At 66.6% G+C, this 25,163-nt stretch overlaps 2 protein-coding genes across 2 annotated transcripts; one reads left to right on the forward strand and one right to left on the reverse strand.

Annotated features, from left to right (window-relative positions):
• The first annotated feature begins 3,929 nt into the window (after window positions 1-3,929).
• Window positions 3,930-12,974, forward strand: LOC147598185 (polyhomeotic-like protein 2). Its single transcript, XM_086764372.1, is given in 19 exon segments — window positions 3,930-4,056; window positions 6,220-6,405; window positions 6,511-6,669; window positions 6,755-6,832; window positions 6,925-7,086; window positions 7,218-7,557; window positions 7,560-7,586; window positions 8,180-8,483; window positions 9,776-9,857; window positions 9,860-9,932; window positions 11,217-11,288; window positions 11,291-11,424; window positions 11,539-11,668; window positions 11,828-11,877; window positions 11,879-11,943; window positions 12,038-12,179; window positions 12,294-12,390; window positions 12,393-12,599; window positions 12,691-12,974. Coding segments are annotated over 18 exon segments (2,418 nt in total). The 5' UTR covers window positions 3,930-4,056; window positions 6,220-6,264; the 3' UTR covers window positions 12,846-12,974.
• A 1,842-nt stretch (window positions 12,975-14,816) lies between these two features.
• Window positions 14,817-24,810, reverse strand: LOC147598186 (zinc finger protein 362-like). Its single transcript, XM_086764374.1, is given in 14 exon segments — window positions 14,817-16,296; window positions 16,298-16,360; window positions 16,449-16,492; window positions 16,495-16,584; window positions 16,587-16,605; window positions 16,705-16,783; window positions 18,762-18,986; window positions 19,094-19,221; window positions 19,223-19,416; window positions 19,593-19,721; window positions 19,724-19,838; window positions 19,955-19,993; window positions 19,995-20,019; window positions 24,703-24,810. Coding segments are annotated over 14 exon segments (1,254 nt in total). The 5' UTR covers window positions 24,753-24,810; the 3' UTR covers window positions 14,817-16,242.
• Window positions 24,811-25,163: the final 353 nt, after the last annotated feature.

Here is a 25,163-nt window from a genome sequence, read left to right on the forward strand (position 1 = left end):
CCACATTGCAACCCCCTCCCCAACATTGCAGCCCCCTCCCCAACATTGCAGCCCCCTCCCAGCATTGCAGCCCCCTCCCCACATTGCAACCCCCTCCCATCATTGCAGCCCCCTCCCCACATTGCAACCCCCTCCCATCATTGCAGCCCCCTCCCCACATTGCAACCCCCTCCCCATCATTGCAGCCCCCTCCCCAACATTGCAGCCCCCTCCCATCATTGCATCCCCCTCCCATCATTGCAGCCCCCTCCCCACATTGCAGCCCCCTCCCCACATTGCAGCCCTCTCCCCAACATTGCAGCCCCCTCCCCACATTGCAACCCCCTCCTCACATTGCAACCCCCTCCAGCGTTGCAGCCCCCTCCCCACATTGCAACTCCATGCTAAATGCACCAACGCTAAATGCACCGACGTTAAATGCCCTGGTGCTCAATCTTCTTTCGCTAAACGCCTCAACGCACCGAAAAATGCACCCCTGCTAAATTCCCCGCTGCTAAACGCCCTGGCAGTGCTCGGCTGGTCCTGCTTTGACAGGTCGGGGAAAAAAAAAACCCCAAAATTCACACTGCAACCAGGAGCAGCGGCTCCGTTTTGGGAGGATCTCCCCCACTCCCGCTCCATCGCAGAGTTTAAGCCGTTTCCCAACTAATCAGCGTGATTTAATGAACCGAACGGGGACGATGCGCGGGAGACGCGGGAGGATTTGAAACACGAAAAGGCGCTCGCTTCCCCGTGTCCGTTCGGTACCCGGCGGGATTTCCAACGGAAAAACCCCTCCCGTGTGGACCCTCCGGGGTACCCGTGGCCTGGTCATCGTTAGCGTTGGGAAATCAAGGCTTTAATTGCAGGGAGGCGCGGGCGTCCCCCCAAAACACGGCAACGCCGATGGGTTTGGGGCGGTTTGGGATGGAGCAACGGCGGCGCCCAAGAAGGGGCTGGAGCTGACACCAAGCGGATGGAAATGGCAATTTCTGCTCCCTGAGCAGAATCTGGAGGATTTGGGGCAAAAAAAAACCCAGGGGGAATTGCAAAAAAAAACACCCCAAGAATGGAAAAAAAAACCCCACCCTGCAACCAGGGCAAAATTGTGCAAAACCCCAGGATTCGGAGGAGGAGGGCAGCGGGGCGGGGGGAGCGCGTCAGGCCGCGATTTCCTTTGGAAAAATACCCGAATCCGTCGCAACGCAACGGAATAAAACCCCAAAGCCGCCTCGAAATATTTATATAACCTCGGTCATTCCCTTTTTCTCGCTTTTCTGCCCCGGAATGGGGGGGTTGCGGGAGGCCCGGGGGTGGGTGGGGGTCTCCGGGGGTGAGCTTTGTGTCTCGGGGTGATGGGGATCCCTCCACGTCCCGCAGGGCAAACGAGCTCTCGGCCTCGTTAAACCCACCGAAAGGGGACGTGGCGACACCGCGCGTCGGGGACCACCGCGGCACGACCCCCTCGTAAGGGCGCTCACGGGGCGGTGGGAGCCTGGCACTCCTGCAAAACCCTTTTTTTTCCCCAATAAGCCTTTTTTCCCCAAAAATAACCCGATTTTTTTTCCTCAAACATCCTTTTCTCCCTCCAAAAAGCCTTTTTATTTAAAAAAAAAAAGCATTTTTCACCCCAAATCCCCCCTTTTTTTCCTTCCCCCCCCCCAAAAAAAAAAAAAAAAAGATTTTGCCCATTTTCGGGGGAATTTAACCCAGCTGGAGGCCGCAGGTAGGCGGATATGAACCGGCTCCGGCCTCGGCTCCGCTCACATCAGAAAATATCCGGCTTCATTGTTTGGGGGGGGAACGCGTCGCGTCCGTGCTTTGTTCCCGCAGGACTTTTTTGAATGGCATAAATATTTGCAGAGCCCGAACGCGCAGGGAGGCGGAGGAATTTTTTTTATTATTTTTTTTTATTTCTCCCCCTCCTTATATTTTTTTTTGGAGGGGGGGCAAACGCGGCTTTTTGTACCTTCGGAGGGAAATTTCCGGCTGGAAACCCAACCCTGAGCGCGTTTTGAGGTTGAATGGTCGCCCCGCTGGGTGGAAACAATACAGATTTTTGCTTAAAAGCTTTTCCTGCCCGGTTCCCTGGAGCGATCAGGAATTACATCCCACCGGCATCGCGGTGGCACGGTGCCCGCGGGATGCACGAGGAGCATCGGGATCTTGGCGTCACTCGGAATATTTTTTTTTTTCACTCGGAATTTTTATTTCATTTTATTTTATTTTATTTTATTTTATTTCATTTCATTTTATTTTATTTCATTTCATTTTATTTTATTTTGTTTTATTTTATTTTATTTTTCCAGGAGGGGGCTCAACATGGAGATACGGGGACGAGTGGTGGGATGTGGGATGGGGTACCCCAAAACGAAACCGCGGCTCCGGGATGAAGGATGCCCGAGGTTTCCTTGATGGGCAGCGTTTTTTTTCTTTTTCCTTGTGGCCGTACCGGGACGGGGACCCCCTGGCCGATCGCGGTTGGAGATGTCATCACCCGGGGTTTTTTTGGGGCTGAAAAAGGGCGATTTGGGCCGCACGCTGGTCTGAGGTGGTTTGGGCCTGGGCAGGGGTGCTGGGGTGGGCCCAGAGGGGCCCAGGCCTGTCCTGAATACTGAGAGGGTCCGGGGGGAAAAAAGGGAGGAAAGGAAAAAGAGGAGAGTCAATAAAAAAGGGGGGAAAGGGGGAAAAGGGGAAAAAGGCAGAAAAAAGGCGGAAAAGGGGGGGGAAAACAGGAAGGAAGGAATCCTCCTGCCTCGCCCAGGCCCTGTGCAGGCCCCGTGTGGGAGGGTGGCCATCGGCCCCTCGAGACCCCCCATAGCCCCACCAGTGCCCCCCAGTAGGCTGCCCTGGGGTCCCCCCGTAGACCTCACAGCCCCCCCAGTACCCCCCAGTTCCCCCTCATAGCCTCCCAAGTTCCCCCCCGTGCCCCACAGTGCCCCCCACTCTCCCAATAGCCCTCATAGTCCTCCCCAGTGCCCCCCGTAAGCCCTCCCAGTTCCACCTAGTGCTCCCCCATAGCCCCCCATAGCCCTCTCAGTGCCCCTCAGTGCTGCCCCATAGCCTTCGCAGCTCCCCCAGTGCCCTCACAGCCCCCCCATTGCCCCCCATAGCCCTCCCAGTGCCCCCCAGTGCTGACCCATAGCCCTCGCAGACCCCCCAGTGCCCTCACAACCTCCCCCATTGCCTCCCATAGCCGTCCCAGTGCCCTCCAGTGCCGCTCCAGTGCTGCCCCATAGCCCTCGCAGCCCCCCCAGTGCCCTCACAGCCCCCCCAGTGCCCCCCATAGCCCTCCTAGTGCCTCCCAGTGCTCCCCATTCCCCCCACAGCCCTCCCCAGTGCCCTCTATAACCCCTCCCAGTTCTGCCCAGTGCCCCCCCATAACCCCCACAGCCCTCACACACAGCCCTCCCAGCCCCCCACAGCGCTCCCAGCCCCCCAGTGCCCCCCAGTGCCCCCCAGTGCCCAAGCCCTTTAGGAGCAGAAATTTTCATTTTCCTTTTTTTTGTTTTTTGTTTTTCCCCGATTTTATTTTATTTTATTTTATTCACGACGCCCTCTCGCAGACCCCCGCTGCAAACCCCGTTCCCCCCAGGGCACCGCCGGACGGGGGCGGGGGGCGGTGGGCGATCACCCCCCGCCCCGCCCCGCCGCACGCCGCCGGTACCGGTCCCCCCACCCCGTCCCGCCCGGGGCGGGCGCCGGGGCTCCCTCCTCCCCCCGTTGCCATGGCGACCGCCCCCCTCCCCTCTCCCGTTTCCCCGCCCCTCTCCCCCCCCCCCCCTACTCCCCGTTGCCATGGCGAGGCGCGAGCGGCGGCCGCCGTCGCGGCGGGCGCGGGGCGCGGTGGGCGTGGTCGGGCGGGGCGGGCGGAGGCGCTGATTGGCTCCCGCCGCCCCACGTGACCCGCGGAGGAATGCAAATGAGTTATGGCATCGGGCCGCCGCCGCGCCGCCGCCTGAGGGAGGAGGGAGCGGCCGCGGGCCCGGCCCTACCGGTACCGGGAACCCCCGCCTGCCCCCGCAGCCGCCTGGGCCATGGCCGTGGCCGGCGGGAACCGCTCCGCCCCGGCCGCAGGTACCGCGCTGGCCGCCGCTACCGGACGCCGGCGGCTTTGTCTGGGCCGGGCCCGGGGGGGGGGGGGGGGGGGACGGGACGGGACGGACACTGAGGGGAGGGGGGGCCCGCGCCGCGCATGCGCCCCGCCAGCCGCCGTGCCTCAGTTTCCCCGGCCGGGCCGGGCCGCGCCGGTGCCCGCGTCCCCCGGCCCCGTACCCCCCCATCGCCTCGCGCCTCTGGTTCTACGCCCCCTCGCTGCCGTTTCCCGCCGCCCCCCTCATATCCCGCTCGTTACCGCTCTCTCTGCACCCCACTCGTGTTTCCCCCCCCCCCCCCCCACATCCCCCTCCCCGCCCTCACCTTGCACCCCCCTTTCTGGTTTTGCCCCCCGTTACTGTTCTTTCCTGCCATCACGTTTTGCTGCTGCCTGTCATGTCTGACCCCCCCCCATTCTATCCCACCCCCCCACTCGTGTTCCCCCCCCCGCCATATCCTGCCCCTCGCCACCATCTTGCACCCCCTCCTCTGATTTTGCACCCCCTGATTATTATTTCCTGGCCCATCACACTTATCAGAGCTGACCCCCCCGTTACAACCCCCCACTCGTGTCTGGCACCCCCATTTTGGGCTCAGTTCTGGGGGTTCCTGCCCCACGGCTGCTCCCCACGCCGCCTGTGGGACCCCACCACGCCCCCCACCCACGGCGGGTCCTGCTGTCACCCGCCCGTGCCGGAATTCTGCCCCGTTTTAAAAATCTTGAGAGGGTGTAGCGGTTTTTTGGGGGGTGGGAAGCGGGGTGCCTCTGTCACCTGGGGCTCCAAAGCGAGGTGTGTGTGGTCCCCCCCACCCATTCTTGACACCCCAAATTCCCCGGGGGTTTGGCGTGGGTGACAACAAGGGGAAAAAAAAATTCTGCGGCTGCTCGACGGGGAAAAAGCGCTTCGCAAAATTTCTCCGGCTGGCGGTGGACGCGGGGCCGGGGGCGTGGCGGGGCGGGCGAAGGAGCGACGGGGCCGCGTGCTGCCACCCCTGCGGACACGCGCGCGCGCACCCTGCGCTTTCGGGGCGGCGACGCCCTCGGGGGACACGCCGCTGACGTGGTTTGGTGGGGGCCGCCGTTGCCGCGCGTGGTCACCCTGCGTGGTGCGCAGCGCCCCGCGCCACCGGCCCCGCTCTTCCCGCGGCGGCGCCCGGCGGGGACAGGGGTCCCGGCGTGGTGGCGGTGGGTGACCGCAGGGCCTCGCGGCGCCCGTCTGGCCGTCCCTGGCCGTCCTTCCTCCCGTCCATCCCTCTCCTTCCCTCCGGCTTTGTTCCCTTCGTCCCTTTCTTCTGGCCTTCCTCCCGTCCCTACGGCCATCCCTCCTTCCTGCCGTCTGTCCTTCCCTCCGTCCCTTGGGCCCTTTTCCTCCTTCCTTGCCCCTCTTCCCCTCCTTCCTTCCCTCCTTCCTTCCTTCCTTGCCCCTCTTTCCTTCCTTCCTTCCTTCCCTCTCTTTCCTTCCTTCCTTCCTTGCCCCTCCTTCCTTCCTTCCTTCCCTCTCTTTCCTTCCTTCCTTCCTTGCCCCTCTTTCCTCCCTTCCTTCCTCGCCCCTCTTTCCTCCCTTCCTTCCTCGCCCCTCTTTCCTCCCTTCCTTCCTCGCCCCTCTTTCCTCCCTTCCTTCCTCGCCCCTCTTTCCTCCCTTCCTTCCCTCCTTCCTCGCCCCTCTTTCCTCCCTTCCTTCCCTCCTTCCTTCCTCGCCCCTCTTTCCTCCCTTCCTTCCCTCCTTCCTTCCTCGCCCCTCTTTCCTCCCTTCCTTCCTTCCTCGCCCTTCTTTCCTCCCTTCCTTCCCTCCTTCCTTCCTCGCCCCTCTTTCCTCCCTTCCTTCCCTCCTTCCTTCCTCGCCCCTCTTTCCTCCCTTCCTTCCCTCCTTCCTTCCTCGCCCCTCTTTCCTCCCTTCCCTCCTTCCTTCCTTCCTCGCCCCTCTTTCCTCCCTTCCCTCCTTCCTTCCTTCCTCGCCCCTCTTTCCTCCCTTCCCTCCTTCCTTCCTTCCTCGCCCCTCTTTCCTCCCTTCCTTCCTTCCTTCCTTCCTCGCCCCTCTTTCCTCCCTTCCCTCCTTCCTTCCTTCCTCGCCCCTCTTTCCTCCCTTCCCTCCTTCCTTCCCCTTCCCCTCACCGTGGACACCGGCTGCCACCTTCCCCCCCCAGCCCTGCCGTGACCCCCGGCGCCCCGCGGCGCCCCGCCGAGCCGCCATGGAGAACGAGCAGCTCCCCGCGCCCCCGCCCTCCAGCGGCGCGGGCGCGGCCGCCACGCCCAGCAGCACGGGCGCCGCCCGCCCGCCCGCGCCCCAGATCTCCGTCTACAGCGGCATCCCCGACCGCCAGACCGTGCAGGTACGGCCTTCCCGCGGGGCCGCGGGGGGGGCGGGCCGGGCTTTCGGGCCGGGGGGGGAGCGACCCGGGGCCGCGTTTGCACCCCGGCGTCCCCCCCCCCGAAAGGTGATCCAGCAGGCGCTGCACCGGCAGCCCAACACGGCGGCGCAGTACCTGCAGCAGATGTACGCGGCGCAGCAGCAGCACCTGATGCTGCAGACGGCCGCGCTCCAGCAGCAGCACCTCACCAGCGCCCAGCTCCAGAGCCTGGCCGCCGTCCAGCAGGTACGCGACCCCGCGCGGGGCGTTCACTCTGGAGCCTAATGATGGTTCGCTCGCCCGTACGAGCGCCCGCTCTCTTTCTCCGCAGGCCAGCCTGGCGGCCAACAGGCAGAGCGGCTCGTCGGGCGGGAACGGCGCGCAGCCGGCGCCAGCGCAGCAGCCCACGGTGAGTCCTGCCGGCCCCGCCGCCGCCCGGCCCGCCGCCCGCCCGGCCCTCCGGCGCGGCACCCCGGCTTTCCCCCTCCTCCCCCGTCGCAGATCAACCTGGCCGCGTCGCCGGCGGCCGCCCAGCTGCTGAACCGGGCGCAGAGCGTGGCCCCCGGCGCCTCGGGCATCGCGCAGCAGGCCGTGCTCCTGGGCAACGCCGCCTCCCCCGCCCTCACCGCCAGCCAGGCCCAGATGTACCTGCGGGCGCAGATGGTGAGGGGCCACCCCGCGACCCGCCCCACGGCGCCGCGGGGCGCCCGGGACGTGTGGGGCGCCCGCCGGCCCGCCGTGGAATGACGCGGTGCCGTGGGGGCGCGCCCCCCACCTGTGCTCCCCCCCGCCAGCTCATCTTCACGCCCACGGGTCCCGTCAGCGCCGTGCGCCCGGAGAGCCCCGCGCCGGCCCCCGCCGCCCGCCCCGCCGCCCGCTGCCCCCCAGGTGAGCCCCACGCCGCCCCCTGCCCCCCGGCATCCCCCTCCGCGCCCCCTGACCCGCTGCCGTTGCAGGTGCACAGCCTGGCCCTGCGCCCCGCCGGCCCCCACCTCCCCGCCCTGGCCATGAAGCCCCCCCCGCCCCGGGCCGGCCCCCCGCCCCGCGCTCCCCCTCCCGACCCCCCCGCCGAGCACCTCAAAAAAACTGAGGGGCCCGATGCCCACGCCCACCCCCTGGCCCGGACCGCTGCCCCACTGCCGCCCACCCGCTCGTCGCCCCAGGTAAGGTGCCGCACCGTGATGGGGACTCGAAGGGTGGGGCGTTCACTCTGAAACCTAAGGAGGGTTTGCTCGCCCCTGCGTGGGGCCCGTAGCCCCGTGTCCCCGCTCTGGGGGCGTGTCGCGCCCTGGGGCGCTCAGAAAGTCGGGGCGAGGTGAGCGGGGCGGGCGCAGCCCTCGGCCACGCAGCCTGCAGGACGTTCACTCTGAAACCTAATGATGGTCCGCGCTGGCGCTTCCCGTGTGGCAGCGTTCCGCTTGCGTGCAGGCCCCGAATGCCGCCCCAGGGCCCCGTGGGGTGCGCGTCTGCAGCGGGGGCGCATGGGGAGCGGGGAGGGTGTGCGCCTGGGGACCCCACGGGGGTGATGGAGTCTGGGGGCGCTGTGCTGCCGCGGCTCCCGAAATGGGGAGCCCCCTCCCCTGGGGCCGGCCTGAGCCCAGCCTCCTCTGGGTTGTCAGTAGGCACCAGAGTGAACGGGGTCCCAGGGTGGAGCAGCCTTGCGCTGGGGGGGCCGGGGGGAGCGGGGGGGATCCTGGGGGCTGCGTCCGTGGGGGCCGAGGTGCCGGTGATGAGGGGGGGGTCGCTGTCCCCGCAGCCTACGCCCCGCTGCAGCCCCCCCAGTTCCTGCAGCAGCAGCCGCCGCCGCCGCCGAAGCCGCCGCAGCCGCAGTTCGTCATCCAGCAGCAGCAGGGGGCTCCCCGCGGGCAGCCCCCCCCTGCCGCCCCCCAACTGCAACCCCTGCCCCCCGCCAGCCCCGGCCCCACCCCCCAACCCAAAACGGGGCTTCCCCAAGGAGCAGGGGGCGAAGGCGGCCCCCCCAACGGCCACCCCGCCGCCCGCAAGTTCCAGCACGCCTCCGCCGTCATCCTGCAGCTGCAGCCCGCCGGCCCCACGGTGAGGGGCGCCCCACGGCGCCCCCGGCCCCACCGCGCGCTCGGGGCGGGGGGCAGGGAGCTGGGGGGGCGGGGGGTCCTGCCGTGCGCGCACACGTGTGCGCGTTGTGTGTGCAGGGGCGTGATCCCGGGGCGTGCGCTTGATCGGCACGTGTCTGTGCGCGTGCGTGCACACGTGTGTCAGGTCCGCGTATGTGTGCCTGCTCCATGTGCAAGTCTGCATGCAAGCTGGCCAGATCCGTGCGTGTGTGTGTGCACACGTGTGCCTCATCCGTGTACGGGTGTGTGCATGTGTGCCTCCGATCCGTGTGTGTGCACGTGTGTTTGATCCACGCGCGCCTGGTCCATACACGTGTGTGTGCTCCTGTGCCCCAATCCATGCACGTGTGCTTGATCCGTGCGTGCCCCAGTGCATGCATGTATCCATACGTGTCTGCATGTATTTGAGTGTGCACACATGCCGGATCTGTGCACATGTAGGTGTACTGGAGCCATGTGTGTGCAACACGCATGCCAGGTCATGCATGTGTGTGTATACATGTATGCTTGCTCCCTGCATGTATGTGTGCACGTCTGCCCCAGTCTGTGCACGTGAGTGTGCACAGGTGCCTGATCCCTGCACGTGATCCACGTGTGTGCGTGCATACAGATGTGCACACACTCATGTTGGATCTGTGCATGTGTGCGTACATGTAGGCCAGATCATGCATGTGTGTGTGCAAATGCATGCCTGATGCGTGTGTGTGTGTGTGCACTTGTGACACATCCAGGCACATGTATGTCGTGGGCCATGCACATGTTTGGGCACAGCTTGGCAAGACCATGCATCTGCACATGCATGTGTGATCCATGATCCGTGCATGTGTGCGCATGAGGGTGTGCATGTGTGCTGATATGTGTGTGCATGTGCTTGTGCCAGAGCTGTATGTGTGTAACTGCTGCGTGCAGATGTGTGCATGCATGTTTGCCAGTTCTGTGTGCACGTGTGTGTGAATGCACGCTTGATCCATCACGTGTGTGCGCACACGTGCCCCCAGTCCATGCAGATGTGCATGTCTGCGTGATCCCTGCATGCCTTATCCATGCACACGTGTGCTGGATCCATGCGTATGTGCAAGCGTGTGCCAGATCATGCACATGTGTGCACACATACATGTATACCTGCACACGCATGCCCGCCCCGGCACACGCCGTGCGCCAGATCTGCGCGCGCACACACGCGTGCGATCCGCGTACGCGCATGGGCGCCGCGGCTGTGCGCACCCCCACGCTGACCCTCGCCCACGCGTGTGCAGCCCCCGCCGGGGTCCCCGAGGCGCCCGCAGGGACCCGCCGCCGCCCCCCAGGAGCACGGAGAGCCCCGCCGCCCGCCCCGCCGCTGCCCCCCCGCCCTCTCGCCGCCCGCCGCCCCCCCGGGCCCCGCCACCCCCGAGGGCGAGCGGCCCCCCGCGCACGGTAAGAGCCCGCGGGCACCCACTCGTGGTGCCCCCCCCGCCCCCCCCCGCGCACGCTCGTAGGGGGAAACTGAGGCACGGGTGGGCGTGGGGGGCTGCGGGGCGGGGCTGCGCTGCCCTGAGCCCACGGGTGGCCGCGGCGTCGCCCCACGGGTGACACGGTGGGGTGGGGGGGGGGGGCCGCCTCGTAGGCGCGTCTCCGCGAGGGGCGCGTGTCCGCGGGAGGCGCCCGCCCGCGCGCCAGCGGCTGGGGGGGGGGGGCGGGATGCCGAGGTCACGCCCCCTCCGGCCAGTCTCCGCCCCTCCCTCGCCGAGGCCACGCCCCCGCACCGCTGGCTCCGCCTCCTGCCCCTCCCCTCGGCGGCGTGGGGCGCGCGCGCGCGGCGGAGGCCAATCGAGGCGCGGGGTGGGGGCGTGGCCGCCGCCGGGCCCCGCCCACCTTCCCCCAGCGCAGCCGCTGCCGCCGCCCCGGCCCGGCCCCAGCGCCGCCGCCGCCGCCTTTGTCCCCGCTCCGCCGCCGCCCGCGCCGCCTTTGTCCGCGCCATGGGGCCGCCGAGCCGCTGAGCGCCGCCGGTGAGTCCGGCCCGGCACCGCCCCCGCCTCGGCCTGCTCCGGCCCGGCCCGGCGGGGCGGCGGGCGCTGACCTCACTTCCGCATCCGCCCTGGCCCCCCCCCCCCCTCCACCGCATCACCCCCCTCTCTCCCGCACCTCCCGGTCCCGCAGCCGCGGCCGGGCGCAGGTAGGGGCGGGAGGGAGCGGGCTCCGCTGCTGGACAAAGGTGGCGGGGCCTAGCGGGGCCTAGCGAGGCCTGCCGGGGCCTGCGGCGGCGAGGGCGGCCGGACAGGGGGGAGAGGAGGCCTCGCGGGGGCGGGCAGGGCCTCGCCGGGCCGCACTGGGGGAGCCGGGGGCTACCGGGGTGCGCTGGGCCTTACTGGGGGAGATCGGGGCTCGCTGGGCTGTACTGGGACCTTACTGGGGCTCAGCGGGTGTGTTTTGGGGCTCTTCGGGGTCTGGGGGCTGTCTGGGCTCCCCCAGGCAGTTTTGGGGTGCGCTGAGGGCTCCCTCACCCCCCCCCCCGGTGTACCCAAGGGCTGTTGGCGGCTTACTGGGAGCCACTGGGCCGCACTGGGAGCGGCAGCAGCTGCTTCTCTCCCTCCCCCCTTGCCCCGAGCGGCCCAGCTGTATGATAATCCGGGGCCCGGCGTCACGGCCGGCGTCACCGCGTCCCCCCCCGGCCCGTAACCGTGTGTCACGCGTGTGCGTGCCCCCCGCCGCTCCCCGCAGAGCCGCCCGCCGACCGCCTTCATGCTCAGCCCCAGCCCCTCGCCAGCGTTCCCGGCATGACCTCGGGCACCGGAGCTCTGCCTCCACCGTCGCCGGCGCTGCCCCCCACAATGGTGAGAACAAACCGCCCCAGGCCATCGTGAAACCCCAAATCCTCACCCACGTCATCGAGGGCTTCGTCATCCAGGAAGGGGCAGAACCGTTCCCGGTAACGTATCCCTCCCCCCCGCCCCGAATCCCTCCTTTCTCCTTGTGGGGCTGGAGTTTTTAGGGTGTGGAGGGCGGGGGGGGGGGGGCACCCACTGGTGTTTTTCGGTGGCAGGTGGGGCGCTCCTCCTTGCTGGTGGGGAACCTGAAGAAGAAGTATGCGCAGGAGCTGCTGGCTGAGAAACTCCCGCCGCAGGACAACACCACCACCACCGACTCCGAAATGGAGGAGCCCTATTTGCAAGGTAGCGCCCGGGCCCCCCCGAAACGATCCCCTCGCCGGGCGGGGCGCCCTGCAGCCCCCTCCTCGTCCCTCCTCCTCGCCTGCGTGACGTTTTGGGGGGCTCCCCCGCGGCTGAGCTGGTTGCGTTTCTCTCTCTGGGTGTCCCTCCGCGCCCCCCCAGAATCCAAAGAAGAGGGGAACCCCCCCAAACTGAAGTGCGAGCTCTGCGGCTCGCGTCGACTTCGCTTACAAATTCAAGCGCTCCAAGCGCTTCTGCTCCATGGCCTGTGCCAAGAGGTGACGCCCCCCAAAAAATCCCCCCGAAAAAAATCCCAAACCCTTGCCCCAAAAAGCCCCCCCCCGAAAGGCTCCGCCCTCCCCCTCCCCGCAGGTACAACGTGGGGTGCACGAAGCGGGTGGGCTTGTTCCACCCCGATCGCAGCAAACTGCAGAAACCGGCGGGCCCCCCCACGGGCCGCCGCCGCGCCTGCAAGGGGACGTTGCCCCCCCTCGGCAAAGACGCCAAGAAGCAGGTGAGGGCGGGGGGACGAGCCAGGGATTGGAGGGGGGGGGGGTTCGTCCCCTAATCCGGGGCGACGGCGCGCGTCGGGTGGCTCTGAGGCCGGGCGCCGCTGCGTCCCCGGCAGCCGACGGTTTCTGTCCCGTCGGGTTCGGTGCCTCTTTCCGTGACGACGTCGTTGCAGCTCAACCACAGCCAGGAGGATTCCAGCCGCTGCTCGGATAACTCAGCTACGAGGAGCCGCTCTCCCCCATCTCGGCCAGTTCCTCGGCGTCCCGCCGGCGGCAGGGCGAGCGCGACCTGGAGCTGCGCGACATGGAGCTGCCCGACGTCCACGTCCGCGACCTGGCCGGCATCGGCCACCGCTTCCTCCCCAGCGAGCCCAGCAAGTGGAACGTGGAGGACGTCTACGAGTTCATCCGCTCGCTGCCGGGTGAGGAGATCTCCGCCGAGCGGGGGCTGAGGGCGGGGTTGCTTTTTTTTTGGCGCGGGGGGGTTTGCTGAGCGCGGCCCCCTCCCCGCAGGCTGCCAGGAGATCGCGGAGGAGTTCAGGGCGCAGGAGATCGACGGGCAGGCGCTGCTGCTGCTGAAGGAGGACCACCTCATGAGCACCATGAACATCAAGCTGGGGCCGGCCCTCAAGATCTACGCCCGCATCAGCATGCTCAAGGACTCCTAGGAGCCGGGTGGGTGGGGGGGACGCCCGTGGGACCCCCCCCCGCACCCCTGGGGCGAAGGAGGGGGTTTGGGGGGGTGGGGGGGGAGCCGATTTTGAGCACAAGCTGGCCCCGGGGTGGCCCCCCGCCTCCCCCCCCCCCAGGGTGTCTGTACATAGCCCGTAGCGATAGCGTCCCCTCCCCCCGCTTCTCCAGCAGGGAGGGGGGGTCCCCCGCGCCTCCCCCGTGCCCCCCCGTCCCCCTCCCCAAAACGGCAGGGCGAAGCGAGATGATTGCCTTAACGTGTGGGCCGCCCCCCGCCCGCCCCTCGGCCGCCGCGGCGGGGATTTGGGCTACCGGCCCCGGGGGGGTGTTGGCCCCCGCCGCGGGGAGGGGGTGGCTGTTTTGGGGGCACCTCGGTGAAGGACGGTGGCGGTGGGGGGCCCGGGGCAGGTGAGAGCCCCCCCAGGCAGGTAAGAGCCCCCCCCCCACGCACCCCCCTTGGCCACCACGGTCTTTTTAAGAAAAGAAAAGAAAAAAAGGAAAAAAAAAAAAAAAAGGAGAAAAAAACCAAACCGCACACGGCCCCACCCCCTTTTCCCTGGATTTTTGTTCTGTTTTTAATAAACACTGAAAAGATGAACATTTCGGGGCCCCCTCCCCCCTTTTCCTCCTCCTGTCCCCCCCACGCTCCCCCCTTCCTGGGCAAACTGAGGCGGCGCCCCGGGGACGTCCCCGAGCGGGGCCGGGGCTGGGGGCAGCGTCCCGCCGCCCTCCCGGCCTGTGTGGCCCAGGGGGCTGCCCCCCACCGGGGGGAGAGGCGGGGGCACCCCAAATCCCAGCGCTCGGGGGCGTGGGGCCTCAGCGGACGGGAGGGGAGGGGAGGGCCAGCGTGGGGGCACCGCAGTGATGGTGCTGGTGGTGGCCCCAGCGCTGGTGGCCGTGGTGACACGTGTCCTTTGGGCCTGTGGCGCTGGGGGCCATACTGGTGAGGTGTCCCCGAGCTGGGGGCTGTACTGGTGCGGTGTCCCCGGAGCTGGGGGCTGTACTGGTGTGGTGTCTCCGGAGCTCATGGCCGTACTGGTGAGGCGTCCCCAGAGCTGGTGGCCGTACTGGTGAGGTGTCCTCGGAGCTGGTGGTTGTACTGGTGCGGTGTCCCCAGAGCTGGTGGCCGTACTGGTGAGGTGTCTCTGGAGCTCATGGCCATACTGGTGAGGTGTCCCCTGCGCTGGTGGCCGTACTGGTGAGGCGTCCCCAGAGCTGGTGGCTGTACTGGTGAGGTGTCTCTGGAGCTCATGGCCATACTGGTGAGGCGTCCCCAGAGCTCATGGCCGTACTGGTGAGGTGTCCCCGGCGCTGCTGGCCGTACTGGTGAGGTGTCCCCTGCGCTGGTGGCCGTACTGGTGAGGTGTCTCTGGAGCTCGTGGCCGTACTGGTGAGGTGTCCCCTGCGCTGGTGGCCGTACTGGTGAGGTGTCCCCTGCGCTGGTGGCCGTACTGGTGAGGTGTCCCCCTGCGCTGGTGGCCGTACTGGTGAGGTGTCCCCTGCGCTGGTGGCCGTACTGGTGAGGTGTCTCTGGAGCTCATGGCCATACTGGTGAGGTGTCCCCTGCGCTGGTGGCCGTACTGGTGAGGTGTCTCTGGAGCTCATGGCCATACTGGTGAGGTGTCCCCTGCGCTGGTGGCCGTACTGGTGAGGTGTCCCGGCGCTGGTGGCCGCGGCTGCGGTGGCCCCAGCCACGGTGCCCCCCAGAACCAGCAGCTGCCGCCGGCACCCCACCAAGCCCCCAGCGACCCCCGGGCTGCGGCGCCACCCCCCTCCCCTGGGACCCCCACGGCTTCACCCTCCCCTCCCGCGCCCCACGGGGCCCGGACCCCCGCGTGGTCCTCCCCGCCCCCCGGCCCCGCCATCGCCCGTTCCTGCCCTTCACCACAAACACAAAACAAGATTTTACATTTTTTTAGTAATTCTTTTGTTGCCGTTCTGGTTTATTCTCTTTTTTTTTTTTTTCTTTTTTTTTCTTTTTTTTTTTTTTTTTTTTTTACTTTTTTGAAACGGGCGCCGGTTTCGGGGGAGCCGCGCTCCTTTTCGACCCGCGAGGCCGCGGTTCCCCCCCCAGCCCCCGGCTTCTCCGTGAACCACAATGCAAGACAGCGGGGGGGGGGGGCGGGAAGGGCTTTTTTTTTTTTTTTTTGTAATTTTCTTTTTTTCTTGGTTTTTTTTTTTCTGGTTTTGCTCCTTTTTAATAAGGTACGAACTAGCTCTAGGGACGCGCGGCCTGGATTTCCATCGAGGAAAATTCTTAAAAAAAAAGCCCCAAAATGAGGAAGGGGGGGCAAGGGGGGGGCATTAAGTGTATAAGAGGCGTATTTACAGGGAGTTAACATGCCGACAAAAAAGGTCACACTACTGCGAATCGTACAACACCGAGGGAAACCGAGAACGGGGGGGGGTTAAAAATTAATAAACAGAAGGTAAATAAAACACCCCGGCGAAAACAACCCAAATAAACGCGGAGTTAAGGCTTAAAAAGTGTATAAAAAATAACACAGTTAATATCCGAAACCGCAACAGGAGTACAGAATATAGATGAGGGGTTTTTTTGTCTTTTTTTTTGTCTTTTTTTTGTCTTTTCTTCGTCCCGGGGGGGCGCGCCCCCCCCGGCTCTGTACAGGGGTTATGTACAGGCGCCCGGCTCGGCGGGCGCAAGGCAAAGCGATCCATGGATTTTTTGGGGGGGGGAAATCCTGGAATGGGGGTGAGCGGCTCCAGGCCCGGAGGCCGCGGCGGCGTCTCCCTCGAAGAACCAAAAAAACCAAAACCCCCGGCCCCCCCAACGGCTCCAAACCAACCCCCGCTGTCCCCGGGAGGGGGCGGCCGCCGCGGGCCCGGCCCGGTCCCCGTCTGCTCCCGCCGGAGAGTCCGTGGGGGGGGGGGCAAGGCGGCGGCGGGACCCCCCCCCAGCTTCGGGGTTTTTTCCTCCATCCACGGTTCGTTTTTGGGTCTCGTTTCTGGTTTTTTTGTGGTTTGTTTTTTAGCAGCACCAAGTTCTTGGCCAATAAATATATATATATATTTGTATCCAAAACGTGAGAGCCGGGGGGCAGGGACTCACGGGGGGAGGAGAAACCTCCCCCCCCCAATCCCTGTGCCGCCCCCAGCCGGAAAAAAAAAAAAAATAACAGAAAAAAAAAAAAATTAAAAATAAACCCAAACCGCAGAGATTGAAAGTGCTCTGAAACCGTCTTTGGGTGTCACCAAACTGCGGGGACGCCGGGGCCTCCGGGCACGCTGCCTTCCTCCTCCTCCTCTCCTCCGGGGGTGCGTCTGTGTGTGTGTGTGAGGACCCCCCTCCTCCCCAAAAAATAATAAAAAAAAAAAAAAAAACCCAAAAAAACCAGCAAGAGCTGCGCGGCGCGGTCAGATGAGGGAGATCCGCACGGGAATGCCGGGCGACTCCGTGCGCTGCGGCGAGGTGCTGGCTGACCAGGTGCTCCACCACGGTGTGCTTGGACATGTGCTTCATCAGGTAGGTCTCCTGCGGGGGGAGGAGGAGGAGGGGGTGAGCGAAGGGGCGGCGGGGGGGGGGTATTTCGGGGCGGGGGGGGGGCGCGGCGGCCCCTCACCGAGGTGTACGCGCGGCCGCACATGCTGCAGCAGTAGGCCTTGCGTGCTTGATGGCGTGCGCCGAGAGGTGGATCTGCAGCGAGGCCGAGTCCGTGTAGGCGCGGTAGCAGTTGGGGCACTTGTAGGGTTTGTCCTGTTGTGCTGGCGCTGGTGAGACTGGGGGGGGGGCAGCGGCACGGGGAAGGGGGGGTTACGGCGGGCCGCGCCACCCCCCCCAGCCCCCCCCGCACCGCGGCCCCCCCCGCCCGCCCTGACCTGGAGGTTGGAGAGTTGCGTGAAGGCCTTTTCGCAGCCGGGGTGCGGGCACTTGTAGGGCCTGTCGCCGGTGTGGATTCTGGGGGGACACGCAGGCCTCGCGTCACCGGCCCCCCGCCCCCCCCGCACGCCACTGGGATGGGGGGTGGTGGGGTCTCAGCCGGCCACAGGGGGGCAAAAGCGAACGGTGCGGGGAAAGCGGGGGGCAAGAGGTTTGGGGAGGATGAGCGTGGCGGGGATGAAGGCAGACAGGACGGCTCGCCGGTGGGGAGGAGCGCGGCGCTGACGGATGAGAACGGCGGGGACGGAGAAGGCGCCGGGAACGAGCGCGGCGGAGACACGAGCGTGGTGAGGACAACGGACGTGCTGGGAGGATGAGCGCGGTGGGGATGATGAAGGCGGCGGGGATGATGAAGGCGGCGGGGATGATGAAGGCAGCGGGGATGATGAAGGCGGCGGGGATGATGAAGGTGGCAGGATGATGAAGGCAGCAGGGATGATGAAGGCGGCGGGGATGATGAAGCAGCGGGGATGATGGAGGTGGTGGGGATGATGGAGGCAGTGGGGATGATGGAGGCAGTGGGGATGATGGAGGCGGCGGGGATGATGGAGGTGGTGGGGATGATGGAGGCGGCGGGGATGATGGAGGCGGCGGGGATGATGGAGGCAGCGGGATGATGGAGGCGGCGGGGATGATGGAGGCGGCGGGGATGATGGAGGCGGCGGGGATGATGGAGGCGGTGGGATGATGGAGGCGGCGGGGATGATGAAGGCAGTGGGGATGATGGAGGCGGCGGGGATGATGGAGGTGGTGGGGATGATGGAGGCAGTGGGGATGATGGAGGCGGTGGGATGATGAAGGCGGTGGGGATGATGAAGGCAGTGGGATGATGGAGGCGGCGGGGATGATGAAGGCGGCGGGGATGATGGAGGCGGTGGGGATGATGGAGGCGGCGGGATGATGGAGGCGGCGGGGATGATGGAGGCGGCGGGGATGATGGAGGCGGTGGGGATGATGAAGGCGGTGGGGATGATGAAGGCGGTGGGGATGATGGAGGCAGTGGGGATGATGGAGGCAGTGGGGATGATGGAGGCGGCGGGGATGATGAAGCAGTAGGGATGATAAGGCGGCGGGGATGATGAAGGCGGTGGGGATGATGAAGGCAGTGAGGATGGTAAGTGTGGTGGGGACAAGCTAAGCGTGGGGGGATGAAGGGCGATGGTGATGAGCACAGTGGGGATGGGTGAGCGTGGTGAGGACGATGAAGGTGCTGGAGGAGACGAGCGTGGAGAGGATGATGAGCGTGGGGGGACGATGAAGGTGCTGGAGATGATGAGTGTAGGCGGGATGACGAAGATGGGACTCGAGTGTGGTGATGATCAGTGGGGATGAAGGCGGCGGCAGGGACAACAAGTGCGGTGGAGATGGATGAGCACGGCAGGGACAATAAAGGCGCTGGAGAGGAGTGCGGGAGGACAACGAAGGCAAGAAGGATTGCGTGGCGAGCATGGAGAAGGCAGTGGAGATGATGAGTATGGTAGGGATGAAGAACATGTGGGGGACAACGAGCTCAATGGAGACAGATGAGCGTGGTGGGGACAATGAAAGTGGTGATGAGGAGCACGGGGGATGGATGAGTGTGGTGGGGGGGGACGAAGGCAGCAGGAACAATGAGCGTGGCGGGACAGATGAGCATGGCAGGGATGAAGAAGAGCATGGGGGTGATGAGCATGGTGGAGATGACGAAGGTGGCGGACGTGATCATGAGTGTGGTAGGGATGATGAAGGTGCTGGGGGAAGATGACCACGGTGGGGATGATGAAGGCAGTGGGGACAATGAGCGTGATGGAGATGGATGAGCGTGGTGGAGATGATGAGTGTGACGGGGATGATGAAGGTGCTGGAGATGACGAGCATGGCGGGGGTGGCAAGTGCGGGTGGGGACAAGCACGGCAGGGACAAGGAGGACGGCACGAGCACGGCCCGCCGGCCCCCACCACCCCTGGCGGGAAGACGGGGCCCTCCCAGTGGTGCGGGGGTCGCCGCGCCCTCAGACCTGGTGTGCTGCTGGAGGTGGGACAGCTGGCGGAAGGACTTCTCGCAGTAGGAGCAGTGGTAGGGTTTGACGCCCAGGTGGATGCGCAGGTGCTGGGCCAGGTAGGAGGCGTTGGCGAAGGATTTGGAGCAGTGGGGGCACTTGTGGGGCTTGGCCTCCGTGTGCGACTTGGAGTGGATCTGCATCTCCGACTTGGTGAAGAACGTCAAGGGGCAGACCTTACACCTGGAGAGGGCGGGCGGAGAGCCCCGCGGGGGCCGGGCTGCGGCTGGGACCGCGCCGGCTTCCCCGAGCGGGGGCGGGACGGGCGGGGTGGGGGGGGGGGCGCCTACCTGTACGTCTTCCCCTCTTTGGCGGTCTCCCCCGACGCCAGGATGGGGTAGGGCACCACCAGCACCGGCGGTCCCGAGGGATTCTCCGCTTTGATTTTCTTGCGGCCCCGCTCCGCCTTGGGCGCCCCCGAGCAAGCCGTGGCCCTGGATTGTCTTTATGGAGTCGAGGAGCGGGGGGCTGGTGATCCCTGAGATGAGGGTGGGCGAGGAGGCGATGAGGCGGCTCTGGCTGGTGGAGGTGGGCGTGGAGGGCGTGGTGGTCCCCGTCCCCGGGCTGGATTCCGAGGTGCTGACCGCCGGGGCGCGCGACGCCAGCCCCAACCCTGCCCGGCCAAAAAAAAAAAAAGAGGGAGGGGGCCGCGTTCGTTTTCAGGGCTCCGCCCTCCTCTCCAGCAGGGTCCTAAATTTGGGGGAGGGAGGGGAGGAAACCCTCCCCAAAACGTCCGGGGCGCTACCGGAGCCGCCCGCCCCGCCCCGTCCCGTCCCGCGGCGGGGGTACCTGTGACGGTGCTGGTGGCCGGCCGCGCGTGCAGGGCCACGTCGGGCTGGGCACGGCCTGAGGGTGAAGACCCGGGGACCTGCTGGAGTTTGGGGAGGGACATGATGGACTGGCTGCTCTCGGCGGGCGAGGGGGCACCAGCAGGGGCTGCTGGGAGGCCACGGAGGTGGGGGGCAGGTGGGGGGGGCCGGATTTCTCCGCCATCAGCTGCTCCTTGATTTTGTTGATCAGGACCAGGTTGTCCAGCTGAGGAGAAGAAAGCAGAGAGGTGGGGCGGGGGCGGGGGGGGGGGGGGCGAAGGAGCCGGCACCCCCGGCCTCCCCCAAATCCCGCCGGCGCGGCGCGGGGAGGGGGGCTCCTACCTGGCTGGGCATGGTGGGGGGGGGCGGCCAGAAGTAGGGGGTTGTTGAAGCGAGGCTCCGCCATCCTGCGGGGAGAGAGAGCGGGGAGCGGGTCACGGGGCGCCGCCGGCCGGACCGCGCGGACCCCCGGCCCGCGCCGGACCCCCGGCCCGCGCCGGACCCCACCCCCCAAAAACCAACACCCAGGCTCTACAGGAGGGCGGGGGAGCAGGCGGGGCCGGGGGACCACCCAAAGCGTCTTCCCAGCTGGAAAATCCTGCCGGATCGGGGCGACGCCGAGCGCCTCGAAGGGCGCGGAACGCCAGCGAGCGCGCGAGGATGCCATTTGGGGGGGGAAAAAACCCCCAAATCTCCCACTCCGGAGGTACACGCGCTGCTGCTCCGGCATCTCCGAGAGGGATCGCGGGGACCAACGTGGGAACGGGCGAGCAGGACGCAGCGCCACCAAACCCTGCCTGAACACCCCCCTCCCCAAAAAAACAGCCGCCCATCCCAAGCGAAGCGACCCGCAAGCAGCTCGTCGGGAAAACCCGGCGGGACGGGGAGATTCGCAGAGCCGCTTCGACGCGGCGGGAAAACCGCACCCTAAATCCGTCTGCGGGTAACGGAAACACCGGAAAGGGGACGGCGAGGAAGCGACAGCGGCGTAACGGCCCGGCGTCAACGGGCGGCGCGACTCGGCGAAGCTCGTCACGGGGGCGTTTTGGGGGGGCCAGGGATCCCGGGAGGAACCAAGCCCGGCACCTCCGGCAAAGCCCGTTCCCGAAAGCCGGGGGCTGGGCCCGTCCGGGCTCGTTTTGGAGGGGAAACCGAGGCAGGGAGGAGGGGCCGGCAGCGCGGCGCAGCGCGGGACTAGGCGCGTGGTGGAACCTCCCCCCCAGCGCCGCAACGGGGAAACGGGCCGGACACCGAGCATCCCGCCCGGCTTCGGAATCTCCCCCGGCTTCGGAATCCCCCCGCCGCCCCGCACCAAATTCGGGCTTTTCCGAGCGAAAGCAGACGCGGAGCGTGGCAACGCCCCCCCGGCAGGGTTGGTTTTTTTCTCTCCGCCCGCCGTATTTACCCCGTCCCCGCGGGCGCAAGGCAGCGCCGGGAGAAAGGGAAAGCGCCGGAGCCGGCAATTGCGCTTTTCCGTACGCGTACGCGCCCGCCACCGGCTATTCCGTACGGATTCTGGATGCGCCCGCACGCCCGCCGCCCACGTTGGGAGTTTACCCACCGGCGACGCGGGGAAGACGGCTCGGGATGCCGGGACGGGGAGCCGGGCCCGAAAGAGGGGGCGGCGGGGACGGGGACGGAGCGCTGGTGCCGGAGACGGGCAGGGAAGCGGAGAGAAGAGGGCCCCGCGTCCCCCGCCGAGCGCCCCGGCACGCACCCCAGCGCCCCGCGGCGTGGGAAAACAGGAAGCCGGAGCTAAGATTAGAAAAAGGGATTTTGGAGCTGCTCCCCCGTCGCAGCAGGTGCCCCGCGACCTCCGTCCTTCCCCTCTCTCTGTCCGGCCGGCCGGCCTTCTCCCCGTCCCAACAGCGCCGGCGGAGCGGAGCCGTCGGCGGCACCGCGAAGGACGGAGAGGCCCAGGGCGGCTCCCGAGCCAGCGGCGGGACGCGGAGGCGTCGCTGCGAACGGTCGCGCGAGCCCTCGGCGGGACGCCGGCGAAGGCAGGGAGCGCGTTTCGGGGAGGAACGCGCAAATCTCGCGTGAATCCCCGCCGCCGCTCGAGGAGGGCTGAGGAAATCAATTATCAATTATTCGCTAAACCACCGCGCTCGGAGCCTGACGAACCCGCCCGGAATTAAAGAGGAAAGAAACGGTCGGCGTGCCAAAAAATCAAGGATCAATCAATCAATCAGTCCTGTTCCCGCCCCGATTTAACGCCGTAAATCGCGCGGGGTTTCAGCGGGGCAGGGGAGCGGCTTCCTCCCCTCTCAGGGCTGCAGGAGGGAGAGGAGGGGATATAAAGCAGATGGAAAAAAAATACATATATATATATTAAAATTCCCTTTTTCTGTGTTCTCAGCTAACTATGAAAAATGGAAGCTGACATGCAGCAAAGAGAAAAAAAAAAAAAAAAAGAAAAAGAAGAAAATCCATTAAATGGAAATTATGAAGGGTGGGGAAAGCTGCAGTGCGTCTCCCCCCGGCTCCGCGGGGCGAGGGGGCGCGGGAGGGCTCTCTGCGCCCCCCAGTTTTCGGCTGGGCAGGGGAAACCCCCTCCCCGGGTGGGAGAGCCCCCGCGTCCCCGCGGGCACCGGCACCGGCTGTCCCGGGGGAGACGGGCGCGCGGCGAAAGCGCGGCGGCCGCCCGGAGGAGAGGGCCGGCGGAAGAGCGAGCGGGAAGATCGCGGAGCCCCGAAAGCGGGGGGCGGAACCCCGAATTGCCGCGCAACGGCGCGGTAACCCGGCGCCGCCCGAAAAAAAAAAGAAGACGCCAAAACCTTCGGGGCCGAAGGAAGAGCGCGCGAGAAGCCGCGAGGCGGGGAGGGCCGGGGGGGCGGCGGCGGCCCCGGCGGGGCGGGAGGCGGCGGGACGCCGGTGGGGTTGGTACTCACAGGCCGGCCTGAGAAGCCAGGTGGGCGCAGCTGCCTGGGGAGACGTGTCGCTGAGGCTCCAGCGATGGGAGGTAGATGACGGCACGGGCGGGCGCGAGCTCGCTAGAGCCTTCCAACTTCCTACCCCACTGCCGCTAAGTCAAGCTACAGTTCTCTACGGAACGCCTCTACCTTGGCAGCCCTCTCTGTCTCGCCTTCGCTGAAATAAAAAGAAACAAGAGATTTCTTTTCACGGCACCGCCGAGAGAAAAAAAGGGGGCAGCTCCCCGGGTCCCGGCGTCCTCGGGCCGCCGACCCGGTCCAGGCGGCAAACGGGGGCGCGGGGGAGGCCGGGAGGCGAGGGGAGGGGGTTTTGGGGGTCGCTGCGGCTGCGCACGACGCCCCTCGGCCGAGCGAAAAGCCGAGCCCTCGGAGGCCCCCGACCGCAACGTCCCGTCCCGCGAGGGTCCCGGGGGGCAGAGAGTCCCCCCAGCCCCGGCCCCGTGCCGAGGGGCGAGCGCGGGGAAGCCGGCGATGGCCCGAGACGGCGCGGCAGGCGAAAGCCAAGCGGGGCGGAGGTCCCCCGCGTGCGCCCCCCACCCCCAAATCCCAGCAGGCCCTCGCCGCCACGGGACAGACCCGGGAGGGGGACGCCGGCGCAGCCGTGTCCCCGCCGCCTCCCGCAGCGGGGCGAGGGCAGAACCCGGCTCTGCCCCGCGCCGTGCCTCAGCTTCCCCCCCAAAACACGAGGCCTCGGCCCTGTCCCCCCCTCGTCAGGACAGGCTTTCACCCGCAACGGGAGGGTTTTTCAAGGGAAAGCCAGCGCCCCTCCGCAAAAGCCCCATCCCAGGGCAGCCGGGGTGGGACGCGGCATCCGGCACCGTCCCGCTTCCATCCTCGGGGGAACTCGCCTCCCTCCCCCCCGGGGCTGTCCTCATCCGGGACGGACTGACCCCAAAGCAGAGGCGGCGCGAGGCCGGGGAAGCAGAAACGACGACCCGAAACCCCCGCCGCTCGGGGAGGGGGTGGCAGAGCGCGCGCCAGAAGAATTCACCCAAGATGGAACCAATTAAAGCCCGCGCTTCCGCCCCCCGAAGGGCCGCTACCCGGCCCTCGCTCCGCGGGGTTTCCAGCAAAACCACCCCAAAACGAGCCCCGGCGAAAGCCCGTCCCGCCCGCGGGGTGGGGGTCCCCCTGGGAAAGGGGGCGCGGGACAAGGAGCCAAGCGCCGGCGAAAGCAAAGCCACGCTGGGGACCACGGCGGCACGGGGGGCGCCGGGGGGGCAACGCTCCCCAAAGACAGGGGCCGAGGCGGCGCGACCCCAACCCTCGGGGCGGGAACGCCGCCCGTCCGTCCCGTCACCGACGGGACCCAACCAAGGGGACGGCCCGCAGGGAAACGGGGCGCCCGCGGGGCGACGCTGGCCCCGTCCCCCCCGCAACACAGCCTGCCCCAGCGCCGGGCCGGGTTACCCGCACCCCCAGACCCCAAACACACCCGCCCCCCCAAAAGAGAGCGGCAAGGCAAAGCCGGCGCCCGCGACCAGCCAGCTCGGGGCCAAGCGGCCCCCCGCCCCAAAGCGAGAGGCCGGGGGGTCTGGAGAGCGCCCCCGGGCGACGCCGCGCGCCGGCGGGCGGGGAAACCGAGGCAGCGGCGGCCGAGCAGGGGTTCGCCTCGCGGAGGGAGCGGGCGCGCGCCGAACCCGACATGCACTTGTCGTGACGTCGCGCCCGCCGCCCGAAAATCCACGGTTTTGGGGTTTTTTTTTCGCAGGGGGAAAAAAAAAAAATCATAAAGGGGAAACAGGGGGAAAAAAAAAAAATCATAAAGGGGAAGGAGGGGGTGGGGAAGAGGGAGAAAAGAGATGATTTTATGCATGTAAACACACGTTAGCGTGACACGGAAACGTTCCCACTTACGCTGGGAGCGGGGTCCCCTCCGCTGCCGGATCCGGTCCCTCCCCGCAGGTGGGGAGGTGGTCCCCCCACGCCCCTCAAAATCCCCTGGGAGGGCCAAAACCTGCCCTCGCTTACGCAGAAACAGACGCGTGCACATGGCGATACACGCGTTATCACGTGCACACATGCGATTTCTACATCATACATGTCGCAGCGTGCACGCGCGCCACGAAGCACGCGCACACGTTCTTTTTTACCCCGTAAACAAACACCCAGAGGGGTCGGGGCGTTTCGTGGTCCGGTCCCCTCAATAATGCCGGCATGCCCACCCTCTGCGAGTACTGGCGTTGCTTCCCCTTATCCGCGTCCATCTCCAGCTCTAGCTGCGCCCGGCTGCCGCACGCGGGGCGTTTTTCTACGGGGGGGGACAAGGAGGACAACTTCACACACCCCGAACCCACCGCCAGCCCACCGGCGCGCGAGATCGCGCCGCGCAGGAACAAAAGCGAAGCGGCTCCGACCTACCCGACCTGTGGGAACGTGGGGTTTTTCCTGAAAACAGAGAGAATTAAAAAAGAAAAAGAAAAAAAAGAAAAAAAAAAAGCAATTTTTTTTTTTTTTTTCCTAAAGCCCAGCTCGCCCCCAAGCTGCCTGCGAAGCGGAGGAACGGGGAGCTGGCTGGAAAAGCGGGGTTGAAATCCATCCCCTCGCCCCGGACCCTCCGCCTCTCGGCAAATCGCACGCCGGGAGGGACCCGAAAACTTTTTTTTACCTCTCCACTA

Source organism: Chlamydotis macqueenii, chromosome 21 (genome assembly GCF_036417535.1).
Source record: "Chlamydotis macqueenii isolate bChlMac1 chromosome 21, bChlMac1.mat, whole genome shotgun sequence".
Taxonomy (NCBI): Eukaryota; Metazoa; Chordata; class Aves; order Otidiformes; family Otididae; genus Chlamydotis; species Chlamydotis macqueenii.